General features: G+C 40.4%; 2 protein-coding genes and 1 non-coding gene across 16 annotated transcripts in view; 1 reads left to right on the forward strand and 2 right to left on the reverse strand.

The window, feature by feature from the left end:
- The window catches only part of LOC112156732 (CLIP-associating protein 1-A), a 49,795-nt gene extending 35,001 nt beyond the window's left edge, over positions 1–14,794 (reverse strand). For 5 of the 14 annotated variants that reach the window (XM_024289039.2, XM_024289043.2, XM_036214548.1 and 2 more), the window contains exons 1-8: positions 14,496–14,794; positions 13,764–14,143; positions 9,636–9,714; positions 7,856–7,959; positions 7,686–7,777; positions 6,502–6,577; positions 6,328–6,425; positions 6,140–6,210 (exon numbers count right to left, since the gene is read on the reverse strand). In XM_024289039.2, coding sequence (XP_024144807.1) covers positions 6,140–6,210; positions 6,328–6,425; positions 6,502–6,577; positions 7,686–7,777; positions 7,856–7,959; positions 9,636–9,714; positions 13,764–13,970 — 727 coding nt within the window. In that variant the 5' untranslated portion in view covers positions 13,971–14,143; positions 14,496–14,794. Of the gene's footprint in view, positions 1–2,826; positions 3,519–6,139; positions 6,211–6,327; positions 6,426–6,501; positions 6,578–7,685; positions 7,778–7,855; positions 7,960–9,635; positions 9,715–13,763; positions 14,144–14,495 lie in introns of those variants that run through there. The other 9 variants (XM_024289044.2, XM_024289041.2, XM_024289042.2 and 6 more) reach the window with 5 other exon arrangements.
- Positions 10,054–10,184, forward strand: LOC112156868. Its single transcript, XR_002921062.1, has one exon. It is a non-coding gene; the product is annotated as a U4atac minor spliceosomal RNA (small nuclear RNA).
- Positions 14,795–16,297: 1,503 nt separating the features above from the next.
- clcn4 (chloride channel, voltage-sensitive 4) lies at positions 16,298–22,940 on the reverse strand. Its single transcript, XM_024289084.2, has 12 exons — positions 22,735–22,940; positions 22,339–22,493; positions 22,169–22,268; positions 21,903–22,090; positions 21,697–21,819; positions 20,630–20,836; positions 20,488–20,568; positions 19,878–20,423; positions 19,623–19,809; positions 19,154–19,552; positions 17,506–17,722; positions 16,298–17,427 (listed from the first exon to the last, which is right to left on the reverse strand). Exons 1-12 carry the CDS (start codon positions 22,748–22,750, stop codon positions 17,337–17,339), a joined length of 2,310 nt encoding a protein of 769 aa, XP_024144852.1. The 5' UTR covers positions 22,751–22,940; the 3' UTR covers positions 16,298–17,336.
- Between the last annotated feature and the right edge of the window lie 635 nt (positions 22,941–23,575).

Consider the following 23,575-nt stretch of genomic DNA (forward strand, 5'->3'; position numbering starts at 1 on the left):
CGGAATATTTATTCAACTCAATCAAACAGTTGGATGATAGTACTCCTGACGACACTACCCATAATCCTCCAAGAATCCATCATTTCCCAGTTTACCACAACCTAAAACATGACAGATTTATGAGCGCCGTTTACCACAGAATGTCAATTAGAGGTCGGAAAACATAATTAGAATTCATATTTAAGATGGACCAGATTGTAGGTCGGATTTCCTGTTTTTGAATGAACTCAAAGATTGTTAAGTGTGCCGTATGGTTAAAAAAATACAGTTAGTGTCACTTAATTAGCTGTGATTTAATTTTAGTTTGCTAACTTTACGAATTCTACTACCATCTTTGCTGTATTGAGATGATCCTATGAGACATAGGGTGTCTTTTATTTTGAAAGGATGTCACATGAACCTGAGTCAATACCAAAAAATAATTAATTTATGTTTAATAGTAAAAATAATAACATTACAAATCAGTGTCTTCTGTTTCTAAAGGGTGAAGTAAGACTCCTATTGGGGTGTAGTTAGAGGTGTCAAATTATCGCATTATTTTATCAATTAACAAAAAATATATATTTTTTTATTAGCTTGTTAATCCCATACTAAATGTAGAACCATAATCTATTATGTAAACAATGATGCCCGACACGTTATCCGTTATGTAAGAGGGCTTGAACTTGTTTCCGGAAAGTGTGTTAATTTCTGATAATGCGCACTTTACCTCGCATTATCCCGCTTATACCACGGTTACTAACAAGAGTTTTTAGTGCTTTATTCGTGCTATTTTTTTTATTTAGATCACTTTTTCACAAAACAGGGGACTATTTGATATGTGGTGCAGCATGTTGTCATGGTAACACCGACCTCGACTGCAGCAGCAAAAAAAAGCGATATAAGCCAATTGTCCCGATGGGTTAAATAAAGCATCAGATCAAGGAGAAAGTTTACGTTTCACCGCTCGTTTTTGTCCAGAAGATGAAGCAAAGAAGTCTGGGCAGCGATATAGCATTTAGGCTATGTGACCAGATCAACCTTTTTAGGTGTGCATTATCATCGCGGATTATCACTTTTTCATGTATAGCCAACAGCCGATCAGAGTCGAGTGTTTAACTGGACCATGGTACATGTTATAACAGAAATTAAACAACGCAGAGGCCTGATCATGTCGGACAGTTATTTCCTCAAAGTCTATTTGTTTCTGTCAATGCTAACCTCGAAGAGCATTAGCCCGCTTTTAGCGAGGTCACTTACGAAAGAAAAATGATTATTAAATAGGGGTGTAAAGATGATTCTTAACGGTGATCCAAGTCTGTTCACCTGAAGCTCCCGCTGCGTGTGGGAGGAGCTTCCGTCAAAAACTTTTGTTCCTGCAATGGGGACGTGCCGTCAGGGGAAGGCAGTACGGCAAGCCAAAAGGATCAGAAGTCACCAGGCAGTGTCTCACCTCCACACGTACTACGGATAATAATAATAATTTGAAATACTTAAATGTTTCCACAATTAGTTTCAATACTACAATGAATACAAAAAAATGAAAGTTTAATTTAAAATGTATTTTGGACATTGACATAGGGGGGGGGCAAGGAAAAAAAATTATCATTTTTTCTCTCAGTTTATGTAGATTTAGTCTCCAGATTACATGTAAATGTAATCAGAAACTACATAATTTTACATCTTTGTTTATGTTCAAAGTTTGAGGATGTGTGAGTGTATATTTATGCTTTGAAGTACTTTATATGTGTTCTAAAATATATGTTTTAAAGTTCTTCAAAAAAGTAATCTTAAGCTTTTATTTTCTTGTTTTTTCCTTTTTACTGCTCCGAACCGTGAGATTTGTGATCTGTTACACCCCTATTACTAAATCAATTATTAGTACTTTAATCTTGTTATAGTTTTAAGCTTAAATCGTTTTTCCACAAAAAACACGTTGTCATGGTGACGTCTACAGAGCGATAGATGTGATTAATTAAACAAAGCATCATTTAAGAGGGAAAGTTTACCTCATTCCGCTTGTCTTATCTTTGCCACAACAAAGAAACTGAGCTGAAAGTCCACATAATTGAGATATTCATATATCTAATTCATTAATTGCACAAAAAAAATGAAAGTTTTAGTTGTAGACAATAAAAAATTGACCTCTTTGAGTGTTAAAGGGTGCAGACCTCTGATCTACTGTCTCTTAATCTCTGATCTTCTTGCTGATCTGTTAAGTTTTTCTCAATATTTAAAGCACCAGCTGGATCATTTTGAACTCTTTCTGTCCCTCCAGGCAACAAAATTAGAGACGAGTGAACTCTGCTGGAAGGGAAGTCCAACTTTTAAGAGTTTGCGTCCGTCCAGCAGAAGTGCTGGTTTCTCGTCTGTTGCGTTGGTAGGTCTGTTGTTTTTGGTTCTGGGCGGGTTCTGCAGCTTCCTGTTTGTGTCGGTGCTTGGAGGGACACCGTGTCTGACGGCCGCCTCTGGCAGAGCTGACGTCTCTGCAGGACCTTCATTATTTAGGAGGCTGCTCGTCCTTCGGCGCCTCCCGGAGGACATCCCGAATGCGTGACCCAGACTCTGTTTCATCCAGAAGCTAACGAGACGGAGGACTCCGAGTTTAAACTTCTCCTCAGAGTCGGGCTTCACGTCAGGTGAATATCCAGAGACACAAGAGGACTCAGCTTCTCGGTGTAACAATTTGTCTTCTACATTTGTTTTACTACAAACTGGAAAAACTTTCAGAGTCAAACAACTAAGCTATTTTATTTTCAATCTGAAGCCCTTCAGAGCCTTAGAGGTAGCAGACTTCACGGATCTGAGAAGACTTCCATGAAACAAGCATTCAAGTCAAAGGTTTACCTTCGAGGACGCTCCGTCTCTGCAGGTCTGCAGCGGCGAGAACTCTGCTGAACCCTCATCGAGCTTCCCCCACCTCTCTTTCTCTCCCCTCCCTCCAGCCAGTCTTGTGACTGGGAGGACGCCAGCTGACACAGCTCCTCCAAAATAAGAGCCTGGAGGTGCTGTACTGAGGACTCTGTCCTCGTTTGTCTCTCTCTTTCTTTCTTTTTTTTTTTTTAAATCTATGCCAGCTTGACTCTTTCTGCCTCGGAGCTCGCCCGGCAACAGCTTCACCACATGACTGCCAGTTTCAGCTGGAGTAAACATACGGAGAGGGAACTTCCTGTAGAGGCAGGAAATGCTTGTTTTTCTGAGCTTCTGAACTTCCTCAACAGGAACCAGGAACTGACCCTCATCTGGACTTCACAGAAAACTGAAATCCATTCTGATCAGAGGAGTGAGAAATTTTTCAAATGCTATCTAATTTAGCTTCACGTTAACACAAATAAATTGTTAGGAAATGACTGGTGGGGCTTTATAATCTGACTGACTTCCTAATCTGACGATCAGCTTTAGGACAGATTTTGAGATTCTTTAATAAAAGTCTTCATAAGACCTTCTTTCTTTATCAGAACTACTTTTAGATCATGATCCTCCCAGAGCCCTCAGGTCCTCAGATGCAGGACTACTGGTGGTTCCAGTGATAAGAACAAAAACCCACAGAAAAGACACATTCCAGCACCGTGTGGAGGCTTTCAAGAAAAAGCTTAAAATTAGGGCTATAAGATAAATTAAACTAACTAGTAAAGTTGCATTACCTGTAATATTGCTAGTGTGAACACTTTTAGCTGAAAATGGAGACGCAATTTAATGTAATTGCTGAAGGGAATTTCTGAAAACGCAAAAGCTATTAGCAAAACGTTAAATCTGCTAAAAGACTTGAAATTTCATTAAAGAACTATAAAAGAGCACTGAAGTTGACCTAAATTTCTGAAATATTTCTAGTAAAATTACTTAAAAATCCATAATACATGCTAATTTTGCAAAAAACATTTAGGGTGTTGCTTAAACTCTAAATTAGCCACAGAAAACCTTATTAGATACCAAATTAGCCAAAATAGCTAGCTGGTTGCTTAAATACTAGCTAAACTTCGAAATAGCTTAAAATTCCTTAGTAAACTAAATTATTCAAAACAGTTAGCCTGTTGCTAAAATAGAAGCTAAACTCTTAATTGACCTATAACAACCTAAGTACATGACAAACTAGCCCTTGTTGCTTAAATACTAGCTAAAATCCAAAACAACCTAAAATTGCTCAGTAAACTAAATTAGCCAAAAACGTTAGCATGTTGCTAAAATAGAAACTAAACTCTAAATTAGCCTAAAAAACCCCAGCAGAAAATAAATTGGCCAAAAACGAAGCATGTTGCTAAAATATGAGCTAATCTCCAATTTTTTTGAAAATTACTATACAAGATGAAAACTTGAAAATACAGTATGTAAAGGCTTGTTGCTAATCTACTTAAAATGTTGAAATTTGACAACCTTCTTATATATTTCCAATGGGGCATATTTTCCTCAATATTTCAAGAGCTAGCAACTTTTTGAATCCCAAAAAATACAAGAAGTAAAGTTTTGAACAAGCTGAACAATTTGATACCAAGATTGCTGAAAATGTGATTGAGATTTTATGTGTCGGAAACGTGCGGAAAGGAGCAGGAGAATCACTTTTTGTGAATGCTTACTAAGCATTCACACAAATAATCACAAATCTTGAAATTAATTGCAACTATTCACAACTGATTATCGCTTATTAATCACTTTTTGTTGTCGCTTTCAGTCGAGGCACAGCGGTGCGTTGTCATGTTACCGTGACAACGTCCTGGAGCACGGATTAAATTTGTGAAAAAGCAATCTAAAGCAGACAAATAGCGTAAAACCGCTTGAATATTTATTTATTTGTAAGTGACCATGGTATAAGTGCGATAATACTTCACAGCCCTGCTTAAAACTCGTCTTTTTAGCTTCACTTTTACGTAAATTTCACTATTTTGTATGTTGCTGTTTATTAGCTTTGTTTGTAACAGCCCCGCCCACAACTCAGAAATGAATTTCTAGTGAACTACTTTCACCCTGCAGGAACTATGTTCAAGAGAACAACACATTTGAATGGATTTTGGATAAAAACTGTGTAAATTCTAACATGGGTTAAGTTGGAAAGACGGTGCTGCAGCTGTCCAACAACGACTCCATGTCTAAGCACCGCCTCCTTTGGCCTCCACTTCCTTCCTATAGAAACTTCAGAAGCATAGCCAGACACAACAGCATCCCAGAGTTGTAATTTTATTTTTTTATGAAACACTAATAATTATCTCCAACTTCTCCACTGTTGGTGGAGGATCATCACAGACAGTCAACAGTCAGCATTGAACACCAGATGCATCAATCCTATCCATGGAAATGCAACCCACAGTCTAGCTCAGGAAGGTAACTTCCTAACTCTCTATATACACAAAACTTCAGATCTGACAGAAGATCAATTACTACTGAAATGCTTCTTACTGCTTCAGACTTCCCAAAATGACGCAAATACTGCCTTATTAGCTACAAACATTTGAATAATTTGCTTTAACTAACATAAAAAATGACTAAATAAGCAAAAACATCTTCAAAAAAAAGTCTAAAAATCTTTCTATGACACCTTGATAATTTGAAAAAGGCTATTAGTTGCCATAGTGAATAATTGTCTTTACCTCATTTAGCTGGAATGTTTATGCTAACCCTTTAACACTTGAGATGACAAAAAAACATGTTCTTTAACATACAATAACTCTTCAACCATTCAAGCCATCAACTGATTCCGATGCAGAGAAAAGCAGCTTTTCATATCACCGACATTCAACCCATTATAAGGGTTGCATAATGGCGCAAAGCTGTTTTTTTTACCCAACAGAATAAGCTAATTTACTGATAAAAAGCAGCTTTTCTCCACATCCTAATTTATGTTAATTTCGTTAACGGATGGAAAGTCTTGGTAATCCAAATCCTCTGTGTTATGCTATGTTCACATCAGGCTAGGAAACGAGCATTCAAGCGAAAACTTCCACAAAAAGTCAACGTTAAACGCGTGGATATGCACATTTCAGGCTAACGCTTTCAAATCTATCATGCTTGCGCGCAGCTACGCACATTTTGAAGTACGTGTTTGAGGTCTACGCACAAATCGCACGGCCAACCGTCTCGCAACTGTGAGTACACACGCTAGTATCAGGTAGCAGCAGTGTGAACACAGCACGATAAAAGCATTAGCGCATTAGCAACAACACACTCCTACCTGACATGGGGGACAGCACCATGTTTCCCGAGCACTGCACTTCATCGAATTTACTGAAGATCATGTTCAGTCTGGACAGAGAAGGAACAAATACACACGTTCAAACCCACAGAGACTCACAACACTGAGGTGAAGCTGCACTTTGTGACTAAAAACCATCAGTTTTTCTAAGTCGGCCTTGAACTCACCGTGACTGCGGCAGGCCCTTCTTTCCCAGGTCCATCCTTACTCGCTCCCCGACGTGGCGGTAAATCTCCACCAGACAGTTCATGGCTCCGTCGCGCACCTTCATGTGAACACACGGCGTGTGGTGAGAGTTTTGTGTGTGGGTTTGTTTTCACTTCAGTAGAAGTGTGCATTACCTGACTGGTAGGGTCTCCTAGGAGGTTACAGATGTGAGGGACGATTTTACTAAGAGTCAAACTCTGAGATCCAAACCTGGAGCCACAGAAAACACATTAGTCAGCGGCGGGAAATGTTAAGGATGTGTGTATTTGAGTTAGTGCTGCTATAAACAATAATTTTAATAGTCGACTAATTCTCAAATATTTTTTCCGATAAGTCGACTAATCGGGTAATTTGCACATTGGATGTAAAACACACATCTTAACCATCATTAGACTTAAACTAATAAAAACTAGATACATGGCATTACTAGTAATAATGCTAGTGTGAATGCTGTAAGCTGAAATTGGCTGCTGAAGATGATGAAATTGATAGTTGAAACCGCTGAAGTTTATAGCTAAAATCACTGAAGCTAAAAGCTGAAAACCCTGAAGCTGATACACAGCTCTAATAATAACTACCAAATTAGTCTAAACAACTGAAAAAAGCCTAAATTGGCAAAGACAGCTAGCAGGCAGCTGAAATATTAGCTAAAATCCCAATTAGCTTAAAACATTTAAAAAAATCTTAATTTAGTCAAAATAGCTAGAATGTAGCTGAAATATTAGTGAAACTTCAAATTAGCCTAAAAAAGAGAAAATATCATAATTTAGCAAAAATAGTAAGCAGGCAACTGAAATATTAGCTAAACCCCCGATAAGCCTAAAAAAACTTTAATTAGCCAAAATAGCTAGAATGTAGCTTAAATATTAGCGAAAGTCAAAATTAAGCTAAAAAACTGAGACAATCCCAAATTAGCCAAAATAGCTAGCAGGCAGCTGGGATATAAGCTAAACTCCAAATTAGCTTAAAAAAAATCAAAATTATCTACAATAGCTAGCAGGCAGCTGAAATACTAGCTAAACTTCAAAATAGCATAAAGAATTTAAAAAAATCCTAAACGAGCCAAAATAGCTAGCATGTAGCTGAAATATTAGCTAAACTCCAAATTAGCCAAAAAAATGAAAAAATCCTAAATTAGCCAAAATAGCTAGCATGTAGCTGAAATATTAGCTAAACTTCAAATTAGCATAAAAGTCCAAAAAGCTAGCATAATGCCGTTATAACTTTCAACTTTACTACACTATGACTCCATATAATATAAAGTAAGGACTAATCGACTAAGCGTGGCATTTCTAATTTGAGTTGTATGAAGACGTACACATTCAAAGTGGAGATGAGGCACAGGCAGAGTCCTTCCCTGGTTCGGTTGTTCTTGTGCTTGAAGCCTCCCATCATCCTCTCCCAAACGTACTGCAGACAAACACAAACGCCTCATCAGAGAAGGAGAATCCTCAGACACTCTGCCATCCTGCTGTTGCCGTGGGTTACCTGCGGGTTGGCCGCTTGGTCCATGATCTTCAGGAGCAGAGCCTGGTCTTGCTCTCGAACCTGATCCTTGGAGTCTCCCAGTCGGTCTATGAGGCTCGGCAGAACTGAGGTGAGGCACACAAACGGACCAGAGATAAAGCATCAGTCAAACGCCCCTGTATAAGGAGTTGGCCCAATCAAGAGCTGCACATTTTTGAATTGTCCAGGTTTGTAGACGTTCATAGATAAGAGCATCTTAAAGGGGTCACAGGTGTGTCTTACAGTTCCCTGAGGCTTGGACGTCCATTTAATGAAAATGGAATATGTGATAGTTGTGTGTGTGGTAAGTGTATCGTGATGGAAGTTGTACGCACTTCTTAAGTTTCAGAGATCCTCTGCCCTTAACACACACTCTAGACGTCAAGTGAGGGGCAAGTACTGGTCCCTTACTGACAGGGGGAAAATGTTTCATGGTCGGGTTGTGCATGTGATACGTAAGTGCCCATAGGACGTCCACAAAAACTACACCCTGAGTGTCTATTTTCTCATTTCTAACACTTTATCACAAGAACAACAGTTACCAGTCCCTTGCGCCGTCCGGAGGATTTGAGGAGTGCCTGCGTCTCAGCTACTACCTAGCTACCCTTAAGTGTTGTATGAGGGTTCACTATGACCTTTTGCTCGCATCATGCTTATATTAAAAAAGGTGGATAAACATTTTTGCACAATAGTAGGGATCTCGAGTACCGGCCTCCTTCTGGTTTTCCAGAAACCTTGCCTTGTTGTCTATGGACTACCTGGATCAGGTGTGTTTAGCCAATAAGGAGCTTCAATGGTTGGAAACACATATAGGACACTGGTCCTTGAGGGCCGGATTTGGACACCCAATCTATGGGGGGTCACCTAGTTCACAAACTTTGATGTTTTGTGCAGGCAACTTGTGTGCCTCCTACAGGTTTCTCCATATATATTTTTGTCGAAGGACAGACCATATCTAGTCCTTGTGCTCTCTTATGGGGTCCAGATGACCCCACCCTTATATTGATATGTGATCCCTCCCATGATAAAGGTGAACTCCTACACCTGGACCAATGACGACGGATTAAAGGCCGTAAAAAAGATCAGTCATTGGCCGGCAAAGGCAGCAGCTTTTGTTATAAAAGTTTAGTGTTCAGCGACTGTATTCCAGCCTCCAATCCTCTTTGTTGTGGGCCTCAGTCGAGGCACTTGTTGGAGGTTTTTGTGTATCTTCTCACTGTCTTTGTGTTGTAACACACACACTTAACCTGGACTTCTGTCAGCCTTACTGAGGAGCCATGACTTTAAGGTATTTATATTATACCAGTTGTACACCTAAGAACTCATTAAACATTTCCAGTTTGGGAAATTTTATATTTTATAAAATTATATGTAAAATTATTTTGACAAAAATGCTCAAATTTAAGGAAAGTTTGTTTTTTAGTTGCATATTTCAGTTTTACTTGTGCTCCTTGAGGCTATTTGGGGTATTTTAAACTTTTTTTTTCATTATGTAATACTGGACATTATAAAATTTCAATTTTGTATCATTATTGTATCCTATTTTCTTTGTATTAACCAATAAAATTATTCTGTTTTACCCTAAAAGTCTAAAATCTTAATTTTTAGGGAAATAAACAATCAGATAAATAGATTTTGTGATTAAAGAAAAGGCTGCTGTGAAAAACTAAAGTCTATAAATCATAATTAATATACTTTTTTAATATATAAAATATAGTCAATACTGAGAGAAAATAGTAAAAATGTAAAAGAAACAACTCACCTGTTCCCACCTGAGTCCTGAACCTCTCCTGCAGTCTGCCGACCAGAGCAGAGAGGATGTCCATCCCCAGCAGAACCACCTGACGAACACAAACCCATCAGAGAGGCTGTTGAAGAACGCACAGAGCCGCGTGCGCATGCGCAGGCACACACAGAAACAGCGGGTGGGACGGCACAAAGCCGCAGCGGCAGAGAATCTGAATCCCCGTCGCAATGCATTATGGGTACTGAGTCAAAAACTGAAACTCCTGTAGAAAAGACGGTAGATTTTTTTAATAGGACCTTAAAACATGATTTAACAAACTGGTCAGATCGTATTTATTGACTCTGTGAGCTAAAAGACACAAACATGAACAGCAACCATGACCGAGCACTATGCTCACATTTCACTAGAAACCTGCACGCGCTCTGGGTGGGCAACCGTCCTTGTCTTGGGGTGAGACGGGAAGCTCAATGAACGTCTAGTGAGAGTTCCCCTGCTGACACCATGAACAACACTTACGCACCACCTGAACTTTATGTTTGGGTTTATGGTGCAATTTTTGGAAAAACCTCAATAAATGAGGATACACTGAACGATTAAATGAAAAAGGAATGGATACTTGGCCCCCTCTGGTGGTCAGAATGAGATACAGTAACTAAAAGGTTGAAATAATGCTCTTTGCTGACATCTGGTGGAGATACAGTGACATTACAATGTCAGGGACCAATAAAATAAAAAAAGCTGAATTCTACTGCCATCTAGTGGTTAAGATATGAAACACATCAAAATGACTACCTAGAACAGGAGTGTCTAAACTGTTTTTATTAAAAGAGCTTCATTCCTTCACATACATTTTTACCAATATTTCTGTGAATTTGTTTTTAAAAAACAAAAATACATTTTAAAAAATGATAGAAAATGTATGGCAAAAAAATTCTAAACAACATGAAATGTTACATATCATTCTCCATTAATATTCACTGTAAACTTGTAGATTTAAATAATGTGAACAGGAGAATATCAAAAAGCTTTTTTAAAAGAATTTGATCTTTTAGCATCAATACTCGAAACACTTTGAAACCCATTTAGAATAAACAGGCAGTTGACTAGAGGTTTTAAGGAATCATGGGTAATAGCCTGATTGGATTCATTTCATTTTACCTTATTTTTTCCATAGCTTTTAGAACCTTTTTCTAAATTGGGTTACTTAGCTTATGCAAGCTAGTTTGTTAACCTTTCAGAGCCTCTTTTATTTCTACATACTAAGGTTTGTTTTCCGTTTAACTTTAAAAGCTTTTCAGGTGCTTTTTTTGATAACTTTGTAAGTCTAATAGTGCATTGTGCATCCTCAGACACTATGCAGCTTCCTGTAGGTACATTTAGAAGAAACAGGTACTTGACTGGAGGTTTCAAGGAATCATGGGTAAAAACTTCATGTCATTTTAAATAGCCATTTACAGCTTTTAGAACCTACTAAAAAGCTTTCAAAAGTTGTTTGAATCATTTTAACAGCTTAATATAGCTTTTTAAAAGTAGTTTTCAAGTCATTTTTATAGCAGTAAGAAGATTTTTTGAAGTTTTTTATGTTGATTTTTTTGTAGCTTTTAAAAGGTATTATTGTTGACTTTAAAAGATTAAATTAAAAATACTCTGGAAAGCTTTTAATATTTTTTTTATTTTTTTAGTAGCTTCACCAGCTGTTAAAGCTTCTAGTAAGTTCTGTTTAAAGGAAACAGGCACTTAACAAAAGGTTGTGAGGAATTGTGGGTAATTATTTGGTCTCATTCATTTACAATGGTATTTTTTTTTCAGAAAACTAATAACTATAAATAAACTACATTAGCTTTCGCTTTTTCTCCTCTATTAAGGAGTGCTATCATATGGAAGTGTACTCTACGCTATTTTTTAAATATATTTTTCAAGTTGATTTTATTGTTGTTGACATGTTTTTATTAGATAATGAGAAAACTGTGAAAAAAAAAGGCGGAGCTTCAGAAAAGTGATTTGGAGGGCTGCATTTGGCCCACATGCTTGACCTGAAAAAAAGGTGACTTTTCTTCCAAAAGTAAAACAATAGCAGCAAAATGAGCTTCATAATCATGAAGAATGAGGACTGAAACAGCAACACAAAGTGTATAAAACTGTACATAAAACCCCAGACGGCATCATTGAACGTGAACGGCTCAGCCGGACCGACGGCCGCTCCTCACAGTGAACTCTTGTCCTGAGGGCCGAATGAATCAGGCGTTTAACAACCACTGCATTGATCACACTGTCCTTCACACAAGCTCGCTCCAACACATTCTGCAGTGAGTGGATCTGTCACAGGGGGGAAGGAAACTGGGCTAATGGTGCTGGTAAATTAAGCCGCCGCCGCCGCCTTGCTTGCCCTCATTACGGACACATGTGGCAGCAGGAAAACGCTCCGATTTGGAGGCATCCGCCTCAGCGTTCAGGTCTGCATCACCGCTGACACTTTAGACCCCTCAGCACCTCCTGAACCAAATCAAACTCCAACCTGAGTGTGATCGCTTTTCATAAAACAGGACATATAAGGTCATCGGCTCCAGCACGCTGCACTGTAATACAATCAAGCCAGTCAACACTGTGGAACAGCTGGGAGCACAGCTGGAGCCGTCAGCCTCATTCCAGCGGCTGGACGCCCCAGACTTCTGCAGGGCTCCCCGGTGATGTCACTTCCTGTCAGCAGCATCAGCAGGTCGTTAACACGTTAAGGAAAGATTTATTTGTTTGCACAACAAATATTTGAAACTAAAAGTCACATGACCTGGATTCAATTTATCAGCAGCACACAGTGACCACACAAAAACAATGCTGTTGTTAACAAATGTGTTAATAAAGGTTTTCTTTTGTATTCAAAATTCAATCGCCTCTTGTTGATCTTTGTGTCTCAGCCAATCAGATTGGACCAAATCAAAACTGTAGTTCAATAAAAATAAATAAATTATAACATATACTCAACAATTGTGATCAAAAAGATTACTAAATTACAACTGACTTAATTTAAGATAATTAAGTTTATTAATTTGTGTTTAAATAATTATTTTAAACACGATTTAAAGCAGATTTAAAACCAATAAATTAACATTTATTTTGAGGTTAACAGCAGTAATTATATAACCAGAGAATATTAAAGTAATTTTTGTCTTGTATTGTTCAATACGGAGCCCCTGAAGGGACATCAGGAAAAAAAAAATCAAAGTTGAAAAAAAAAAAAAAAACAGTTAGTATTCAGATAGTATAAAAAAATAATCCCGGTACAATACAATGAAAATGAAAATTTGCTCAGATAAAAAAATATTTGTGCAACTCCGGCTGCACGTAAAGAGACGCGACACTGAAAAAATTGCAAAACTCCCCTAAAAAAAGTTAAAGCAAAAATAAAAAAACAGCAAAACCACAAAAGTTTATAGCGAGTAACATTGTAACTGACTCTAAAAATGTCATGTTGTCAAATTACCACTTAGTTTTTTCTGTCCCTACAGGGGCTCCGTAGTTTAAAGATTTTCGTAGGACTGCATTATCTATGCTGGGAAGGTGCTGCTAGAAACAGGAAGTCTTTTAGTTTGAAAGGTATCCATAATCCATTTGTCAAAAGTAAAAAAATAAATACGATTTTGGGAAAATGATAGTTTTTCTCATGGTGAAAAATATATGACATATTTATTACAAAATTAACAATGTAATGAATGCAAAACAGAAGAAAATGTTACTAAAGGCTAAAATAAAAATACAGCAGACCCCTGGAGTGGACAAATGTTGGCATAAATAATGCAAAAAAACTAAATAAACAGTAAGATGATCTTTAATTTATTTTTGTCTTTGCAATTCCACCTAATTTTTGACATTTTTATAGTTTTGATTTTGTTATATTTAGACTAGACTAGATTATAGATCAGAAACTAGGTCATAAGTCACGATTTTCCTGCTGTTTCATCCAATATCAGTCATTCAAATACCTGAAATAGACTGAAATGTGCTGAAGGATGGATGGACCAAATAACTGATGGATGAACTTCAGTCTGAGGAGATCTGTTGACTTCAACCAGATGTTTCCCCAAACGTAGAATGAGGCAGACCCCGCTGTCCTGGTGATCCAGCCTGACTTCCACTGTGAACTCTCACCTTAAAGTTGCTGGAGTTCACCCAGGAGCTGGCCACGGAGTCCACCAGCCGGTCCAGCGCCGCCTGGTCCTGGTCCAGGTCCGGGCACCTGTCCTCGCTCATCAGCAGCTCGGCGATCTCCTGGCCCACCTGCAGCCTCCTGCCCAGGTCCTTGTGCATCACCTGCTCCAGAAGGTAGTCCATGCTCACCGGTCCCTGGTCCTCCATGGCTCCAGGAATCAGTCCGCTCCCTCCCTGCAACGTCAGCCCCTCCTACAACAAGCCTGCTGGGTTTTATTATCTGGACGCCCGGTTGGGAGGTTTAGGAGGCGGCGGGTGAAGGTGAGGAGTCCTGCGGTGAAAGGCGGCTCTGGCTGCTCTTCATCCTCCTGTGGGTCTGCCTGATTCCACACAAAAGAAGCAGACTTAGCAAACCTCAGAGGGGCGGAGTGAAATGACACACAGATTCACCCCGCAGACCAACGACCCTCAATGAAACGTTTCCTTTTTCCTTTTAGAAGCTCAAAGAAAATATTCAGGTGAATGTCAACAGCTGCTAGCTGCTGCTGCTGCTGCTGCTAGCATCCAGGCTAGCCAGCCTCTGTCTGAAACACACAACAGCAGCTGCTGCTAACTCCGTTAGCTAGCTAAAAACATACGGGTCATTTACGGGCTTTTCAAGACAAACTCCCCTGCTCTTAATGGGTTAACTAATCATTTATTAACGCGGTGACCGGTTACACATCTACTCACCGGATGGACCGACCCGTTCCTTGGAAAAAAAAAAAAGAAGTCACAAGTGGCGATGCTGGCTGGCTGGCTTGTGTCCGCACACCGCTGTGACTTCACACTAAAGCCGCCGGAGTCACTGTCTGCCTCCCTGAAGGAGTACCTACCGAGAGCTTAAGGATAAAATTTATTTTAGCCAGCAATATGCTAAAATACTGAAAAACAATTCATTCAATGAGTATAAAAAGAGTAAAATTTTCCCAATGCTAAAATTGTCCCACGTCGGACGCCGTACAGTAAGAAGAATGAAAGGTGCAGATTAGCGACATCTGCTGGCAGAAATGAGTAACTACGTGCGGTGACAACAGCAAGATTCTGATCCAGATCTGGAAACTTCATTGATAAAAGGAATGTAACAAAACGGTAGAGCTCACTTTGATCATCATGATCAAATTTAGTTTATAATAAAAACAATTTATGTAAATAATAATCAGCGAAAATCAAGATAACGTTGATAGTAATGATTTTATTCACACATTTTAACATTTACTTTTCATTTAAATGCAAGTGTTTTATTGTGAAAAGCTCTATTTGGCTTATATAGTCGTGAATTTATTTTTATGTATTTTTTTACTCCTCTTTTGTGCAGTTTTATGGGATTTAAAAAATATTTAATATATATTGATATGCAATTTAAAATACATGGAAATAGATACAAACAAAATTAATGTATAAAAAATGCTTAAAAGTTAAGAAAAAAGTCAAATATGATCTTGGAAATAACTATTCAGTTTAAAAAAAAAGCTAAAACAATCTTCAGAGATAAAAAAAAAAATTCTAAATAGTTAAAAACACTCTTCTGTAAAACGACTCTTCTGTATTAGTCTTTTCATCAGTTTTTTTAGATTAATTTGGCGTCTAGCTAATATTTTAGCTTTAAGCTAGCAGGTTTGGCTAAATGTATAACCATTGTCAGTTTCATAGGCTAATTTGGCAATTAGCTAATACTTTAGGAAGCTCTCAGTTTCTGTGTTTTCACCTTTAGTGTTCTCAGCATCAGAAGCTAAATAGCAATCAGCTTCAGCTTTTTCAGCTTCAGTCTTTTAAACAATCAGCTTTAGTGTTTTCAGCTATAATTTTCAGAAGTTTATCAGTTTTAGCATTTTCAGTAATCATCTTCAGTGTATTTAGCTATCAGTTTCAGGATGATCAGCTTCAGCGTTTTTAGCTATCAGTTTCAGTATTATACGTTTCAGAAGTTTCAGCTGTCAGTTTTAGTGTTTTCTGTTATCAGTTTCAGCGTATTTAGCTATCACTTTCAGCATGATCAGCTTCAGCGTTTTTAGCAATCAGCTTCAGCAATTAGCCTCATCATTTTCAGCAATCTGCTTTGGCATTTTAAGCCATTAGTTTCAGTATTATAAGTTTCAGCTGTCAGTTTAAGCGTTTTCAGTAATCAGCTTCAGCATATTTAGCTATCAGTTTCAGCATGATCATTTTTGGCGTTTTTAGCATTCAGCTTCAGCATTTTTAGCTATCAGTTTAAGTATAATCAGCTTCATCGTTTTCAGCAATCAGCTTTTCTTAGTTTTCAGTTATCAGTTTGAGCATGATCAGCTCAGTATTTTTAGGAATCATCTTCAGTGTTTTCAGCTATCAGCTTTAGCATCTTCAGCGGGCACATTCAGCTTACAGCATTCACACTTTCATTATCGTAGGTAATGCTACATATCTAGTTCTAAATGTCTGTATAAACATCTTTGACTCGGTTACTTCAAATTCAAAATATAAAACCTTCAATAAAATATTTAATAAAGAAACAGAAATTAATCTTCAAGGATTTATTTCATCATCTTTTGGAAATCCCAAAATAAAAGTGCAAAGGAGGTCAGGGTGAACAATGCTTCCATTAAAAAAAAAGTCCAGTGGTAGTGTTTCAAACTAAATTAAATACAAAAAAAATCACAAGTAATTTGCAGTATTTACATAATACAATAAAACCTCTCAGTACATTCTGTTGGCAATTAAAAACAAAACAGCTTCCTGCCTTGTTTGAGCTTCACAATAAAACCAACCACACAGAACAGAACCTACGGTACAGAAACAGGAGCAGGACGGAGGAGCAGGTGGAGTCAGAAGTACTATTGGAGTTTCCTTCAGAGAAAAACAGGTTTTAGGTTGGAACAAATATGGATGTGGCCATCGAGATGACGCAGCAAAAACACTCCCTAGGAGAGTTTGAGCACAGCCTTCACAGCAATATGGCAGCGTAACAGAAACAACCCAAAGTGCAACAGGAATTGAAATAAATAAAATAAGCTCAGTCTTGCAAACTGGAAACCTCAATAAATGCAAATAAAAGCCCCCAAAAACAATACTAATTAAATCAAATATTTAACTAGAAGCTTATTAAAACATATTTAGTGTCCCATTGGTCTACGCTCTTATTTTGTAATGCCACACATTTCCCCACATTATTTCTCATTTATTATGAGTACCATTGAGCTTTACCGCTTTTATTGTGAAGGGTCAAAGATGGTAACTGTTTGTTTCCGATATGTGTAAGCTGTTACAAACACAAAAACACTTTTTTTTTTTAAATGAAGTTATGACCTTGCGGCACAATTGCCCCCACTTGCCCATCACAGATGATAATCTGAATCCTGCCGACCCCAGCAGGGACCCCATGACCCCCAAAGGTCAGTACAACCTGAACAACCTCCTCTTATTTTGTAATCAATGCAGCTGTAATAAATAGGGATCTTTTATTTTTGTGGTCGGCATGGAGGTGGGAGGGGGGTCTTGCCTGTCAGAGGACGGGGCGGCGGGATGCTTAAGTGGCTTATGTACACAGCTGGTCTCAGCTTAGTTGAACATGATGGACTCTGGATCCTGGTTCATCATCTGAGCCATGTGTCGCAGGACGTCCTTCTTGGTGATGATGCCCAGCAGTCGCCTGCGGACACACAAAACGTCTAAAAACACGGCGCTACCACAACACGGTCGGCCATCTTTAATGGACCGGCGTCCTCACCCGCTTCTGGTGACCAGGCACTGGCGGAGGCCCAGCTTGCGGAAGATGTCCACCACCGTCTCCATGGGGGTGTGGTCTGTGACGGTGAAGGGGCTGAGGTTGAGGATGCGGCGCAGCTTCAGTGGCTGCGGGTTGCTGGCCGGCAGCTGCGGCGCGTCCTCCGTGAAATAAACCACTGAGCTGCTCACCACGCCGTCCTGCTTTTGGCGTGCATTTTCTAGCAAAAAAAAAAGGGAAATAAAATCATTAAATCATTACCAGATTTGAACAATGATTAAATTACGAGTGGCTACCCTCCCCCGCTCTCTGCCTCCTACTCCTCTCGAAAGAACTGCATGTGACAAATTCCTAAAAAGGTGGTTGCTTTTCTTTAGTTTTATCTCCATAGCAACCGTTTTATTTTTTGGTCAGATGGGATCGACGAACAAGTTTATGTAATTTTTAGAAGAATTGGGAAAAGTACATTTTTGGATATTCTTAGCAACCGATGTTTTTTGCTGTATGTGTATGTTATATCGTTTTGTCCAGCTTGAGCCAACAATTCATGTTTTCAATATTCACAACATTTTGGTAAAAAATGTGCGAGTAACAGGGGAACGCTTCTTTTGACACCACTTCTGAGGTTGAGAGTGCGCCGCAGCTAGCTGTGAAGTACACCACTGAGCTGCTCACAACGCCATCCTGCTTTTGTCGTGCGTTTTTCTAGCAAAAGGAGGAGGATAAAGCCATCAAATCATTCCCAGATTTGAAAAATGATCAATTCTGTGAGTGGCTACCCTCCCCCACCCTCACTGCCTAACCAGCTGCAGCACCCCTTTACACTCTGGACCCAGGTCAAGACTGCATGTGACAACTTCAAAAACGCTTTCTTCAAAATGGCGGCTTTTCTGTTTGTTTTATCTCCATAGCAACCATTTTATGTTTTCGTCACCTGGAGTCGATGGGCAAGTTTATGCAATTTTTAAAAGAATCGGGCAAAGTAAATGTTTGGATTTCCTTAGCAACGGACTTTTTTTTTTTTTTTTTACAAACCGTGCTCACATTCACAATATGTTCATACTGTATGTTATTTTGTTTCGTTCAGCTTGAGCCAACAATTCATGTATTCAATATTCACAACATTCTGGTAAGAAATGTAGTAGTTTTTATTTTTAGCTGGTACTAAAGTGGATTTTTTTTTTTATTGAAGATGGTGGCCTCGTCCGCAGGTCAAAGGTCAACAAAACCGTAGTCGTGATTGTAGGTTTAACCTGGTGTTAGATGTGCTACATTTTTTAAGGCTTGCTCAAACAAAAATACTTTTCCTATATTGCACAAAAAAGGTTTAAAAATGGCAAATGGAATCATTGCCACAAAACAGCTGCCATCCCATAATAATCTTAAATCTTTTTCGGAAATCATCGACGCATTTCAGTTTCATTACTGAATTTTTTTTAGCTAGATAAGAAATTTTGGCTACTTTCATTTTCTCCTGCTGTGATGTCATAATTTCTGTGGGAGATGTCGTTTTCATTTGATACTTGGCGCGTACAAATTTTAGTGATTTTTTGAAAATAATTTTTGCTCAAAGCTGCAATAAAAAAAGAAACCCAAAAAGAATCTGATCCTTGGAGTCCAGGACTGATATGATACAGTCTAGTGGACTTACTGATGGCGAGGATCAGATCCCGCCGCTGAACAAAGCCTATAAGTCTCTCCGACTCTCTGGACACCACCACCGGGAAGCCGTTGTAGTCCGTGTCTTTGATGAGCGTCTCCACGTCTTCCACCGTCGTGCTGTCCTGCGTCAGGACGGCCAGAGGCGGGTCGTTGCGGCGGGGCCGCATCACGTCGGTGGCCAGCGTGCGGTGCGTGAACTCGTCCCGCACGTCCAGGTAGGGGTACCCGTTGAGCTGGATGTGCGACTCGTAGATGCCCTCTTTGCCGAAGGCGTCGGCCACCCATTTGCTGGTGACGGCGGCGGCCATGAGAGGGACGATGTACTCCAGGCCGCCGGTGAGCTCGAACATGATGACGACGAGGGAGACGGTCATTCTGGTCACGCCGCCTGCGAGACGAGGATAGTTGCTCAACAACAAGACCTGCTTTGAGGAATCCTTGCTTGGATTCGGGCTCACCCAGGCAGGCAGCGGCTCCCACCATGGCGTACAGGCCCGGCGTGACGCAGTCGGCGCCGGGGCGGCACCAGTTCTTGAAGATGATCCAGTCGTGGTGGTGGTACGCCATCTGCTCTACAGCGATCCCCACGATCCGCCCAGCGATGGCTCCCACCGCCATGCTGGGGATGAAGAGACCCGACGGGATCTGAAAGCCGACAGAATCCGTTAGAATCCGGCGATCACCGCAATCCACGCCCCACTCGTCTGACCGACCTTCATGCCGAAGGTGAAGATGGTGATGACGATCTTGAAGATGAGGGCGAGCGCCAGCTGCCACAGGGCGTTGTAGACGCCGGGCCCGGCGGGCCGGTCGGGGATGTCGTCCACCGGCCGGCTCATGTTGGGGTTGTTGACGTAGTCGCAGAGCTGCGAGGACTCCAGCGCCCCGCAGTCGTTGAACAGCTCCGAGATGAGCTCGCTGGTGCTGCGGCGCGTGTACGGGTTGGGGTACGCCAGCACGGCGGTGATCCCGGTCACGGCGATCACCTCCAGCACGGGATACTTCCCCAGCTGGGTGGTCTTCCGCCGCCGGCACCAAGCGATGTTGGCGCGGATGAAGAGGGTTCCCCAGAGGCCGCCGAAGACGCCCAGAAGGATGAAAGGAACCAACTCCGCCATGTACCAGGGAGTGTGGTACTCCACGTAGAACAGGACCAGGCGGCTGTTTCCAAACGGGTTGATAGAGCGGAGCGTGAAGGCGGCGACCAGGGCGGCAAAGAATGAGCGCCACAGCGTCTTTAGAGGGAAATAATAGCTGACCTGTGGAAGAGGAGTTTTATTAAAACGACTTTAACTGCTAAAATTATAACAACTTCTGACGTACTTCCTCCAAGCTGAACAAAACTCCTCCGATGGGCGCCCCAAAAGCCACCGAAACTCCAGCGGCCGCCGCCGCCGACAACACCTGCAACAAAGAGAATGAGTCAAGTCCAGTTCAGCCGTGACATGCGAGGCCGGCGCCATACCTCTCTGCGTTTGCCCTCGTTCTTGCTGTACTTGGAGAAGAGGCTGCAGAAGAGGTTTCCGCAGCAACAGGCCACGTGGACCAGGGGGCCCTCCTTCCCCAGGCTGAGGCCCGACGAGACCGCCAGAACCAGGGTGACGGTTTTGATCAGCAGGGTCCATTTTCCCAGGTAGCCCCGAATGATGAAGCCGCTGAGAATCGTTTTAATCTTAAAGAAAAAAAAAAATGATTTCATTATAATCTGGCTCCAATCATTGACTGTATATGAGAAGTGGACCGAGTGACCAATCCCCCAGACGTTCCAAACAAGAAGTCTCCAAATCTGCTTTCTGTTGCACTGACTAGCAAAAATGGTCACCATAGAAACGATGATTCAAACTAATCACTGCTTAATGACGATATCTGGTTCCAACATGGCGGCTTCTATATAGAAATAAAATGGCGACTGAATTGACTTCATTTGGTTGGAACTGGAAGTAGTGCTGCCACAAACGATTATTTTATTAGTCGACTAATCAGATTATTTATTCCGATTAATAGACTTTGTCCGCTGAAGATTCTAGTGCTGATACCCTTAAACGCTGAAATTGATAGCTAAAAATGCTGAAGTTGATTGCTGAAGCTAATAGCTGAAAACGCAAAAGATGATAGCGTGCTAAAATATTTGTTAAATGCTAAATTAGCCTAAACAGCTAGCATGGATCTGAAATATTAGCTAAACTCCAAAATAGCCTAAAAAAATGAAAAAATCCCAAATTAGCCAGAATAGCTAGCATGTAGCTAAAATTTTAGCTAAACTCTAAAACAGTCTAAAAATCCTTAATAAATGCCAAAATATTTTAAAAAGCTAGCAGAATGCAATTATAACTTCCAACTTTACTAAACTCGGACTCCATATAATGCAAATAAACGACCAATCGACTATTAAATTAGTCGTCGACTATTTTAATAGTCGATTAGTCGACCAATCGTTGCAGCCCAAGCTGGAAGTAAGCCATTTTCTATGTGTGATGTCACACTCGCTAAGTCCAGTTCTCAAATACAGTCGATGGTTCCAACAGTCCGTACCTCTGGGATCCCCGAGCCGCAGGCGTACGGCGCAAACACTCGAACTAGCGACACGGCCAGGAAGGAGAACAGCAGCGCCCACAGGATGTACAGGAAGTAGTTCAACAAGTACGCCCCGGCTCCCTGGAACGCCACAGAAACAAGCCTTACCGATCTGCTTTGACCCTCCGTGACTCTTGTTTTACCGTAGGATTACAAACTCTGACCTCAGAATGGCCGGTCATAAGCTCCGCCCACTTCTGCCATTGCGGACACTTGTCGCGGTCGTCGAAGGTGGTCTCGTTGGACGTCCAGCAGCACTGCTCGTGGCTGTACCAGAACGCAGAAAGGCAGACGCCCTCCTTCAGGTCGGTCATCCAGTCCACCGCCAAGTCGATGACGCCGGCCAGCGTTCCTACGGCGATCAAGAATACGCCGCCATCTTTGATTTGTACGTAAAACCCCACCAGATGATACCATTCATCAGACTGACCTGAGAGGAGGCCGATGAGCAGCATCACCACCCATCCTGACCAGGCGTCCAGCAGGCTCTTTATCAGCTCCCAGATGGACTCCTTACTCTTGCTGGTGATCTGGAGGAGAAATATGGTGAAGAGCCGCCAAAACACTCAAATCGCACACTCTGACCAGCAGCTGCCGGACCTTCCGGTGACGGTCGGTGTCTCTGGACTTCTCCCGCAGCCAGTCAATGGTGTGGAAGTCCTCGTACGTGCTGACGTCAGGGAAAGGTTCGTCCAGGAAGTCCATCAAAGTTGAGGCTCCATTGATCTCCTCTGAGGGAGTGGTGGCGCTGCCGCCTGGCGGACAAATCATGTTATTGCACCCAGGTGGAAAATTCCTCATTTAATAATAAAGAATGAAACTAAAATGCCTTAAAATTGTGACAATATTGACACGCAACGTGATTATAGCGAGAAAACAAGCCTGTCACTTATTTTAAAATGACACACGAAGAGCAGAAAGAGCCAGCATCTTTATTTACGTTAGCTCCCGAAGCTAACGTTAGCATGTGAACATCGATAAACATTTTTCTTTTACCTTCACCAGCCTCCATGTTCCAGGTCCTTCCTCACCACCGGAGATTTGACAAGTTCCAGTTAAATTATGACGTCATGTACCGCAGTTAAAATCGGACACGGGAGCAAATTTAGAAAGAAAACGACCCAATACAGCTGACAAAATGCAGCTCAACCCCTAATGGTCTCGCGAGACTTCCGTAACTTCTCGTTTGTTGCGTTCAACAGGCAGAGATCGCCTATTGGTAAGAGCATTCACACGGAGGACGGAAATGAAGCATCAATTGTGGATGTGTAGAAGCTAGAAAACCCGTTCAGAAATACTACTTGTGCAAAGATACGGATAAACTGACAATTCCGCTTGAAATTTAATCAAATAAAGGTTCATATTCTGTGTTTATGTAATGGTTCAGAGGGTTTAACAAAATAGAAAAGAGAAGGCTTCTTATTGTTTTCTTTCTCCATCTTGACTATGCTTAACACTTACTCACCAGTGTTATTAAATGATAACAATTTTAAAAAGTATATTAAACATGTACAATATATAATGTATAAAAAATGCAGTGATGTGTGTTATTAAACCCATACTATTATTTTTACACAGAGTGGGTCCTCATGTCAATCTAGATGTAAATTTCTAATAAAATGTTACCAAAAAATGTGAATCGTATTTTTATTCTTAATTTTATATATATATATATATATATATATATATATATATATTACATATATTAAAAATGTATATATTTTTTATACTTTACACAGTAAAAATTAAGATATTTGGATTATTTCAAAGTAAATCTCAGTGATCTTCTCTTAAATAAAGGAGGTGAACTGGTTAGTTTGTGACTTTATGTGACTGA

This window comes from Oryzias melastigma, linkage group LG2 (assembly GCF_002922805.2).
Source record: "Oryzias melastigma strain HK-1 linkage group LG2, ASM292280v2, whole genome shotgun sequence".
NCBI classification, from domain to species: Eukaryota; Metazoa; Chordata; class Actinopteri; order Beloniformes; family Adrianichthyidae; genus Oryzias; species Oryzias melastigma.